General features: G+C 47.0%; 1 protein-coding gene across 1 annotated transcript; it reads left to right on the plus strand.

Annotated features, from left to right (window-relative positions):
• The first annotated feature begins 782 nt into the window (after nucleotides 1-782).
• LOC102463153 (lysozyme C-like) lies at nucleotides 783-6397 on the plus strand. Its single transcript, XM_006121579.5, has 4 exons — nucleotides 783-1010; nucleotides 1693-1857; nucleotides 3383-3461; nucleotides 5951-6397. The coding sequence occupies exons 1-4, from the start codon at nucleotides 875-877 to the stop codon at nucleotides 6015-6017; spliced, it is 447 nt and encodes a 148-aa protein (XP_006121641.2). The 5' UTR covers nucleotides 783-874; the 3' UTR covers nucleotides 6018-6397.
• The last annotated feature ends 4875 nt before the right edge of the window (nucleotides 6398-11272 follow it).

Genomic DNA, 11272 nt, shown 5'->3' on the forward strand with positions numbered 1-11272 from the left:
TTAACATTACTAAATAAGATTTTAGGAAAAGTAGTGATAGATGTGTGAATTAACACATTAAAATAGATAAAAGCATCTGACTAATGCCAATTTGTTGCCACTCGGACATTGTGTTGAATATCCGAGATAAAAGTTTGTAGGCAATAAAGTAGTTTCTTTTACCTCATCCGCCTCTGGGTCGCATGTTTCTTTTCTAACATAATTTACATCCACTGAGGATTGCATCCAAAGTTGAAAAGGTTTTTCTTCCCCCATACCCTGCATGGCCAATCAGGAGAGCCTGAAACAGTGTTGTTCAGGATTGCCTACTTTCATGAAGTATGCAAAATATTAACTATGGAAATTAAGTGAAGATAACATCCCTAGTAACAAGTCAGGAGCAACAAAGTACTGAGAGTCACAAAATAGCCCTTGATCAGAATAATAATACTTAGCACTTATCCAGAGCATATAGGCCACAGGAGAAGTGTCATTATTCCCTTATTGCATATAGGGAAACCAAGGCAGGGATGAAACATTTTGTCCAAGGTCACCTTGCAGCCCAGTGGCAAAGAATGGACTAGACTGTAAGTCTGTTGGATCCCAGGCCCGTGTCCCATCCTTGTGAACACACACCATCTCCAAAGACATAGCAGAAGTCAGAGGTGCCACAGTGAACTAGACAATCTTTGCCATTCAAAGCTGGGAGCTGAAGAGAGGGGCTGCTATTTAGCTGCTGAGACTGGCAGGAAGAGCAGCTGAGAGCTGCAAGGGGCGTTGCTCAGTTCTGGGAAGGGTGTGTCTTGAAGTGCTCTGAGTTGTTCTTCCCCTCCATCAGCAGACACAGGTCATCTCTAGTGCCAGTGGTAGGTCCCTGGGTTGCTACACTGCCAGCATGAAGGCTTTGCTAATCTTGGGGCTTTTCCTCCTGCCTCTGGCTGCTCATGGGAAGATCTACGAGAGGTGTGAGCTGGCAAGAGCAATGAAACGTCTTGGGCTGGATGGATACCGGGGCTACAGCCTGGGAAACTGTAAGTCTGCTGCCTTGGAGATATCCATGTGTCTCGGAGGGCGGGCACGGGGAGAGAAGGGGGATAAGCTGCCAGGCATCTGGTCTTTGACCGGAATGTCCGGTCAGAAATGGGACATGGCAATGTCCAGTGAGATGTAGTCACTGGAGACTAAGGCAATCAACCTGTTCCAGAGAGGCAGCAGGATCCGAGTCAGACCGTAGCTTCTGGCCCCGCCCTGGTGCAGAGGGAGCCCACCTTGAGGGTTGGGGATGGAGGATGAGAGTCTCCAGTAACCGGGAGATGACAGAGGGAGGGAGAAGAGTAAGTGGTGCGGATTTGGGAGAAGAGATGGGACAGGACCTCGGAGACCTGTTTTTTAGCAATAAAAACGTTGGCATCCTTACCCCAAAAACTCTGGTGTTTCCTTCAGAGAGACAGGCCCCCTGTGGTGTGCATACGACAATATAAATTTGTACAGGAAGAATGGCTTTTCTTGCTATGCCTATTGAATAAGGGTTGTGAATCTAAATGGAAGCAAAACGGCCTGTGTGGGCTTTGTATTAAACAATCATTTGCATCAGCTACAAACAGGAGATACAGGGGCATTTAGATCCCTATTTCTGTTAACTATCAACCTATGAGGAGTTTTTATCACCGGAGACAATACGTCACTCTTATGTTTTTAATGGAACTTTCACAGGGGTGTGCACAGCAAGATTCGAGAGCCAGTTTAACACGAGCGCCACGAACTATAACCGAGGTGACCAAAGCACTGACTATGGGATTTTACAAATCAACAGCCACTGGTGGTGCAATGATGGCAAGACCCCAGGAGCCAAGAACGCATGTGGCATCCAGTGTAGCGGTAGGTGCAATATAATGTTCCTATAAGGTACACTAAGATGGGCTAATTTTGCCGTTTTGTGTGAGGCCTTAGCATTGCAAAGTTATAACAGCAGCCAGGTTTTTCCCCTTAGTAGCTCTAGGTTAAAAACGCCTTAATCTGTAGACGGAAGGCCAGATTTGCAATGTGTGGGGATGTATGTGTACTATAAAGGGGGAGGGGAGTTTCAAAAGATTTTTTCAAGCGGAATTGTGTTCCTTGTTTATCAGACTTTTTCTTGTAGGTTTCTTTAGTTTAAAAAAGTCCCTTTTGGAGAAGCATTTCTAATTCACCCCTATGTTGGTATGAGGACACTTTTTTATTATGAGACGATGACAGTCCCTGCTGTGTGGAAGGCCAGCACAAACGTCAGTTTGGGGGCATGCTCCATTTTAAAAACACATTTCAAAGTTTCTACTGTAAAGAGACGCAATCAACCTGAAATCTAGTCTATTTTTAAAAATAATTAAAAGTTGTTTCTGATTAAATAGCTGCAGATCTGTGCTGCTGTGCAGCTTAGAGGGAACCTTCGTCCACGTGTGTCCCTCCACCCCCCCACTCACCAGCTTCTCCCCGAACTCTCATGTGGTCCTAAACCCACTGTCTGTGTGTCTGTGCTCCATTCAGCCACTCTATTCCCAATGTAGCCCTGCAACCCCTTCCTCCTGTCTCATGTGTCCCGGCATCCCCCCATCCCATCCTCGGGTGGCTCTACACCTACCTCCATGTCCCCATGTGGTTCTGCTTGTCTCTTCCCCCTGTGACCAGGCACCTTCACTCTCCTTGAGCCCTTGCTCAAGTCTGTCCTCCTCCACCAGCCATGAGCCCTTGTCAGTGACTCCTCAGCAGCGCCATGCTGTCACTCCCCCCATGTCCCCTGTCTCCTGATCTGGCCCGACAGGCTTTGTGAAGAAGGTTCAAGAGGCTATTTCTCCTACCTACTTGGCCAGGAGAAGCAGCTCAGTTCTTCCACCACATTGCCCTTTGGTGAGTTAAAAGGCAGAAGTGCAATAACTTTCCAGCAGAAGCTATTTTCTGCATTAATTATGTTCATGCGTAGTGATGCAGGTTTCCCTCAGAAGTGTGTATTAGCTCTGGCCAGTACCACGTGGTTCAGTGGAAGATACAAGACACCTTTTGATAGTCATTTACAGTACAACTAGCCCACAGATTGACAGCATTCTAAAGCTAAAACCAAATTGTGTAACTATCATGATGTTTGACAGTACCACATTGTTTATTCTGCTTGTGGATTATATCCCTTTTCCCCACCCCACCTTTCTATTTAGATTCTAAGATCTTCAACACAATGGCATTGGCTAGTCTATGTAGATATAGTGCCTAACACCAGGGGGCCCTATTCTAAGTTGGTCCTTATATATTACCTTAAAAGAAAGATTAATAAATAATAAAGTTTAATTTCAGTTCCCATTTAAAGATGACTCATTTAAAATAACAAAGAGGAAAATGTTTTTCCCTGTCTCATAGCTCTATATTTCTTTTTTAGATTTACTGACAGCTGACATTACAAATAGTGTAAACTGTGCAAAGAGAGTTGTTCGCGATCCAAATGGCATGGCTGCATGGTACGTATGAAACCTCTTACTAGACATGATAGACACACATTTGCATGTATACTTAGTGGCAGGCTAGTTAAAAAAAAGAGAGAAACTATAATAATCTTTTGGATAAACAGGCTATCATTGAAATAATGAAGATTTTGCTAATAGAGATATGTTTATGATTAACATATTTAAACTCAGAATGAGTAAATTAAGGGTTCACAGAACAATATATTAATGTACATTGAGGAATCTCAGTTATAACTATAGTTAAAGGCCTTTGGACCTTTATAGCAGCAGTGAAGATAGAACTCAGATCTTTCTCCTCCAAAAACTCCCAACACACTGACCAAAAGAGACTGAGGGTATGTCTACACTACCCTCCTAGTTCAAACTAGGAGGGTAGTGTAGACATACCCTGAGAGAGTTATTAAAGGTATAGGGTACAGGACATGCAATTGACCAGTTTTGATTCCATCCAGTGTAGGGCATTGGCACTGTGAATGGGCATCTTTGCCATCTGCTATAAGCAACAGTCCAGGTACCCTGTGTAGGTTCACAACTCAGGCACTTCTGGGGTCTGACTTGTCCAAAGAAAAGTAAAATGGCACAAACCAACCAATAGATTGGACTAAACCCTCTCTGGACTAAACCTTGGCCGACCTGAGAGCTCCTATTCAGGACCACTTAGGTCCCTGCAGCCTCAGATCCAAGATCCCTCCTGAGATGGGCTCTGAAATCTGCTTCCTTCCTTTTAATTCTCTCCAGACTTACTACTGCTAACAGGTGAAATGGGACCAGCTTCAGCTTCAGGCTATGTCTAGACTGCAGGCTTCTTTTGGAAAAAGCTTTTCCGGAAAGGATCTTCTGAAAAAACTTATTCCAAAAGAAAGCGACCACACTGCAAAACGCATCAAAAAAGCGCTCTGCTTTTTCAACAGATAGGGTGTGTCTAAACTACATGGCTCTGTCGATGGAGCCATGTAGATTAGGCTGATCGGCAGAGGGAAATGAAGCCGCGATTTAAATAATCGCAGCTTAATTTAAATTTAAATGGCTGCCGCGCTCTGCCAACCAGCTGATGATCAGCTATTTGTCGGCAGATCGGGGCACACTGAATGGACACTATCTCGCAGGTAAGCTGTGATAGCTATGGGTGGAATGGACACCAGGGCACCTGTGCTTTTTCCTCTTTTCTCTTCTTTCGAAAGAACTCCCTCTTCCCTGTCCACACATGCCTTTTTTCGAAAGGGCTCTTTTGGAAAAAGGCTTCTTTCTCATAGAATGAGGTTTACCAATGCCGGAAAAAAACCCTCTGTTCTTTCCATTTATTTTCGAAAGAACGCAATTGCAGTGTGGACGTTACTCAGGTTTTGTAGGAAAAACGGCCATTTTTCTCACAAAACTCTGTAGTGTAGACGTACCCTCAGTCTTCAGGACAGACAATTAACACCTCCCTGCCCAGATTCAGTGGGGGATTTGCTCCACTACAGCAGCATAGACACTCTTCTACTGAGGGAAATGTATTTGCTGAGTATCTGAGGTTCCCAGGAGTTCAAAGACCCAGTTCAAACACTTCATGTGGCAGTGAGGACTCAACTTAATCACGGTTCTCTAGCAGCTTTACCCCCTCCAGCTGGAGCTAAAATGGAATCCGCATTAGTTCTATTCGGGCAGGATAGCGCTTATGGCACAAAATTGAACGAATGTGATTCCATCCAGCAGAAAGCAATGTCCCAGGCTGCAGCTTCCGATTTTCCTTTGGGGTGTTCAAACCCTGCTCAGCCTCAGGCCCTGTCCCCTCTCCATCCCTTCCCCTGATCCCCAAATCCCACCCTGCTTCTTCCCACCCCTTCTCCAGCTCCACCCCCGCCCCCATTCTACCCTTTGCCTCATAGCTCCAGTCTGGCCACCTCTTCCTACTCCTGCTCCACCTCCACTTCCCTTTTCCCCCTTCTCTTTCTGCTGTCCCCACCTCACCCAGTGTGCCCTATCCCTGCTCCTCTGCCTCCCTCCCAGTGCCTCCTGCATGCAGCAGAAGAGCTGAGCTGTTGTGGGCAGGAGGTGCTGGGAGTGACCGGGAGGAGTTGATCCGCAGCGGTGTTCACAGATTGGACGTTTGGAAGGAGGGAAAAGCTTCTATTTTTTTCCATTTGTGCTCCAGGGCCCACCGAGTTGGTCCCTATGAGCAGTGTCACAAACTCAGCACGTTTCTGTGGCAGGAATACCAATTGGTAAATGGTCGTTTTGACAACCTATTGGCAACCTTTTAGGAAGTGTTGGAAGACTCAGGATTTCTCCAGTCGGGCATAGCTCTGGGATCCAGCTGGGCCCTTCAGACTAGCCAGGTGCTCTTCTGGGATTGGCCAGTAGCAAATTACTTGTTATATTAGCTTAGCACTCCACAGAAAAGTCAAATGTACATAAATGTGAAGTGGCTGGTTTTGTTCTTGGGTGAGGGGACAGTGGGTGAGTTTGCCATAATCAGCTAACATGATTTTTTACTCACGTAGGGTGGCATGGACAAGGAACTGCAAAGGACGAGATGTCTCCCAATGGATCAGGGGCTGTGGAGTCTAAAGTGTTGGGGTTTATCCCAGCCTGGTTCCTTTATAAATAAGGAGCTTTTCACATAGAGCAAATGATTCCCTTCACTTGCTTCCCTTTTACAATTAATCATGTTCACAATAACACAAACTCGGGGCAACTGACTGGGGAAATGCAGATATTTTACTGCATGCTAGATCTTTCCATGTGACCAGCTGCAGTAACGTATTTTCAGTTCTACACAGTTTAAAATATTGCTTATTATCTCTCTATTCTATATACACATAAAAATAAGCCAGATCAATTTTTCCTATGAAATCCTGCTAGTACTTTGTTCTGCCAGTTAATGTTATGTATTATTGCTTGAGTGTTCACATTCACTATAATCAATAAAAATGCTTCATTTGTGCAAAGTTTTGTGATTATTGGATAATAAAGAGGAGAAACTAAATAAGAGACTCTGCACTTGGGCCCAAGTCCTCATATATATTTAGTCTCCTAATTTTCATTGATGTTCATTCAATGGACTTTAAGGCCTTGTCTTCATTAGGATTTTACCCTAAATGTAGTTACACATGGTCAATTTTCTAATTGATGAGGCCACACTTCCAAGCCTGTTACATCGACTTTAAGGCCCACAGAAGTTATTTCAATGTTCCTGCTTTTCACGAGGAGTAACGCTGTTTCGGAACTTGTATGGTCAAGTATACAGTAGTGTAGATGCAGCACTGGGTGAAAGTTGAGGCCTCCCACAGTTCCTTGCTTTGACTGCTCTGGCTACAACTTACACCACTACTGCTCTCCAGGTGATCAGAAAAAGCCCCAGGAAAAGTTGAATTGTATTTTCCCTTCCGGCCAGCGATGTGAGCATCCCTCAGAGTGAGTGGCATATGTGGACATGACTTCGACTAATTCTAGTAACTCTGCAATGAGTTCGAATAATTCTACTCCCATCGGCTCCAATTCCCAGGGTGCAGAAGAGTGCCAACATGGAGTGTTCAGGAGATCTTGGAGTTCATCAAGGCATGGGCAGATGAATCCATCCTTTCTGAGCTCTGAGCCAGCAAGAGGGATAAGGAAATTTACAGCAAAATCACAAGCTGCCTGGTGGCTAAAGGCTATTACAGGGATGCCCAGCAGTGCCAAGTCAAAATCAAAGAGCTGAGGCAGTCCTACCACAAGGCAAAGGAGGCAAGTGGATGGTCTGGTGCAGCACCTCATGCATGCTGCTACTATAAGTAGCTGGATGCTATGGCGGTGGGGGGGGGGAAGCCAGCTTCCCCCAGCATGACCATGGTCTTGCCAAGACTATAGGCCGCATGCAGCCCACTAGGGTTCCACCTGTAGCCTGTGCACTTCCTGTCTATCCCCTGCCCACATACCTGCTGATGGCAGAGTGGGAGGTGAAGGAGGAGGCTGGTCAGCCAGTGATCCCAATGAGCCAGGAGCTATTCATGATGCTGGAGCCAATACCCTCCTCTCAGGATATCTCCTAGTCCACCTCTGACCATGGGGAGTTCACTGATCTGGCCTCTGCTCTCCTGCCCGAGTTTGAACAGCAAACAGTGGATCTGCAGTGTTGCAGTTCTGGGAGAAAGGGGGAAAGAGCAGGGACAGAGTGTGAATCAGTGGATTCATGGTGTCCCAAAAGTGCTGGAAGGGAGGAGGAGGAATAGGAAGTGCAGGAATGTTAGGCAGCGTGTAACCATACAAAATACAATCAGTTACACGATTATTCGATAGCCCCGGGGTGGGCCAGAAGCCAGTGCACTCCCAGTTCCACTCCTGGGGAGCCCCCTGCCATCCTGCTCTGCTGCCTCTGATACAGAGGCAGCCGCTTGGGGTGGCAGCAGCTCCTGTCCGTGAGGGGCCCAAGCTCAGCATCCCACTGAGCAGCCTCTGTCTGCAGTGAGCCCAGGCTCCCTTCACCCTCTGTGCTGCCGCCTCCCTATCACAGACAGCCACACGGAGGAAGGGAAGATGGCTCCATGGGATCTGGTCATGGGAAGTTGGTGCGGCTGGGGCTGGGGGATGCAGGTCCCCAGCCCCACCTGCAGCCTTGCCCCCTCTGCTGAGGCCCCACCCTCCTGGGGAGGCGAGGAGGCAGGGCAGCATGCCAAGCACTCCCCAGCCTCCCCAGAGGACCACAGAGGGGCAAAGAAGCAGGGCAGCGTGCTGAGCACTCCCCAGACTCCCCGGAGCACTGGAGAGAGGAAGAGAGGGAAGGGGTGTGTGTGCGCATCACGGTTCCCATAGCAGAAGGGTAGGGGAGGAGGTGGTTCCAGATTCCCCGGCCAAGAGCACAGGGGGGCTGGGCACTGGGAACAGCAACTCTCTGCCCCCAGAATGCCTACAATAGGTGCTCTGGGGGTGGAGTGTGGATGTGGCCAGGCTGGTGGTTTATCCCTTGCCCAAACCACCGGATGCCCATGGATCTGGTGCTCGTGAGGAGCAGGCTTAAAAGTCAGATCCCCAGAGGCAGTGGATCCCACCTTCCCCCCCACTGATACAGAGGCAGCAAGGGGTTGGAATGCATGTATTCAACAGGATTAATCAATAAATCCAGGCTAATTGGCTAATCGTATAGTCGTCTACACATTGGCATCACTAGACTCCACTGCCCCAGTGCGTGAGAAACATGTGGGCAGGGGACAGACAGGAAGTGCGCAGGCTACAGGTGAAACCCTAGTGGGCTGCATGCGGCCTATAGGCTGCAGGTTGCTCACCACTGCACTAGGCATATTTACTAATATACACAAGTTCAGCAAACGTCGGCAGTGCTCTGTTATGCAACTGGTGGCAGATAAACAAGGAAATGGAACTATGTTTGTTTTGCCTTTACAAGTAGTTAGAAATAGTAATTTGGGATTTCCCAAGAGGCCTTTCTTAATAGTGTTGCTTTTTTTCCCAGCATGTAGTTGCACAATTCTCCTGATTAAGATGCAAATCAATAACCTGTGTTCTGGGGTGGACTTTGTTTTCAACATCTAGAAATTACTGGTGTAATAAGATACAACTCTAGGTCTGGAGAGAATGGAACATTGTAGCTGTATTTGTTTTGTGGAAACTGGAACCCATGCCACATACAAGCAATCTATGGCATTTATATGGCTCCTACCATTGATGTATGCGAGTGTTGCATGCCACCTCCATGAGATCAGGAACAATGTCACACAGAGACCAAATGACAGAGGAAATCTGTGGCTGAAGATGGCAGTGGGTTCCCAAGCCAATTTCCCAACCTCTGGGACATTCTTGCTTTTGTAGTAACAAAAAAAATCTGAAGGAAGGAGTCTCTACCCATTTGGATAGAGCTTTAGTTTTAAGTGTTGGGATTTTACAACATCTAGCCCCTCATTCAAAAGAATTATTCCAGAGAAAAAAAGTTGTGCATGTGACTTACAATCTAGTCCAACCTTTGCAACTGAACTACAGTGCAGCAAGGGGATAATGACATCTCTCCTGTGGCCTAGATGCTCTGTATAATTACTAGGTAGGATCTTTCCAGGAAGTATTGAGTTCTAGATGTTCCAGGTTCTGCCTCTCCACTAAGAGCAGGCCGGGTTGTCTCTGGTCTCAGCGACAGGAGCCTGGGTTTGCTACACTGCCAGCACAAACCCTTTGCTGTTGGGGGAGGAAGGATATGGGGAGGGTTACAAGGAGGGTGGGGAGTAGTGAGAGATGAGATATGAGGAGAGAGGGGTGAGGGGCTTTAGGAGGCTGAGGAAATACAGGGCCTTAGGAGCAAAGTTTTCAGCAATTAGAAATTACCAACTCGTTACCCCAAAATGCTGGTGTTTCCTTCAAAGAGATAGGCCCCATGCAGTGCGCATGTGACAGTCAAAAGACTTCCTTGTAGAATGTTTTTTTCTTATTACGCATCTTTTATAAGGGTTGTGAATCTGATCAAATCAAAAGGAAGCAAAACTGCTTGTGTACAGTTTGTATTACATACTGATCCACATCCTCTACAAACGGCTGATTCAAACGGGCATCTGGATCCCTATTTCTGTAAAATATCAACCTAGGAGGAATTTTTATCACCAGAGAAAATACATCTCTCTGCCTGGGCTTGTTTCTTTCAGATAGAACCTTTACAAGGGTGTTTATGGAACCCGCACACTTACTGTGGTTCACTAGGTGTGTGGGTTACATTTACAGCAATGTATGTTAGGGTATGTCTACACTACATCGCTATTTCGAAGGGGCTCCAACTCAGCCAGCCTCTCCCCCAACTCTCATGTGGTCTAAACCCACTGGCTACGTCTACGCTGGCATGTTTTTGCATGGCAAGAGTTTTTGCGTTAAAGTATTTGCGCAAGAGAGCGTCTACACTGGCATGTGCCTTTGCGCAAGAGATGTGCTTTTGCACAAAAGCATCCGTGCCAGTGTAGACGCTCTCTTGCACAAGAAAGCTCCGATGGCCATTTTAGCCATCGGGCTGTCTTGCGCAAGAAAGTAATGTTGCCTGTCTATACTGGCCTCTTGCGCAAGAACAATTGCACAAGAGGGCTTATCCCTGAGCAGGAGTATCAGAGTATTTGCTCAAGAAGCACTGATTTCCTTCGTTAGAACGTCAGTGTTCTTGCGCAAGTACTTGCGGCCAGTGTAGACAGGTGGCAAGATTTTGCGCAAAAGTGGCTACTTTTGTGCAAAATCTTGCCAATGTAGACACAGCCACTGTCCGTGTGTCTGTGCCTCATTCAGCCACTTTATTCCCAATATAGCACTGCAACCCCCTCCTCCTGTCTCATGTGTCCCAGCATCCCCCCAGCCCATCCCCATATGGCTCTACACCTACCTCCATGTACCCATGTGGCTCTGCATCTCTCTTCTCCCGTGACCTGCACCTTCACTCTTATTGAGCCCCAGCTCCAGTCTGTCCTCCCCCACCAGCCATGAGTCCTTGTTGGTGACCCCTTGGCAGCCCCATGCTGTCACTCCCCCCATGTCCCCTGTCTCCTGACCTGGCCCAACAGGCTTTGTGAAGAAGGTACAAGAGGCTATTTCTCTTACCTACTTGGCCAGTGGAAGCAGCTCTGTTCTATCACCACATTGCCCTTTGGTGGGTAAAAGGCAAAAGTGCAATAACTTTCCAGCAGAAGCTATTTTCTGCATGACTCATTCATTATGTGCACGGGCAGTGGTGCAGATTTCCCTCAGAAGTGTATATTAACACTGGCTAGTACCACAAATTTACAAGACACCTTTCGATAGTCAGTTATGGTACAACTAGCCCAAGCATGTCAAACATGCGGCCCACAGGCCGCATGCGGCCCGATCAAATT

This window comes from Pelodiscus sinensis, chromosome 1, assembly GCF_052426305.1.
Source record: "Pelodiscus sinensis isolate ZL-2025 chromosome 1, ASM5242630v1, whole genome shotgun sequence".
NCBI classification, from domain to species: domain Eukaryota; kingdom Metazoa; phylum Chordata; order Testudines; family Trionychidae; genus Pelodiscus; species Pelodiscus sinensis.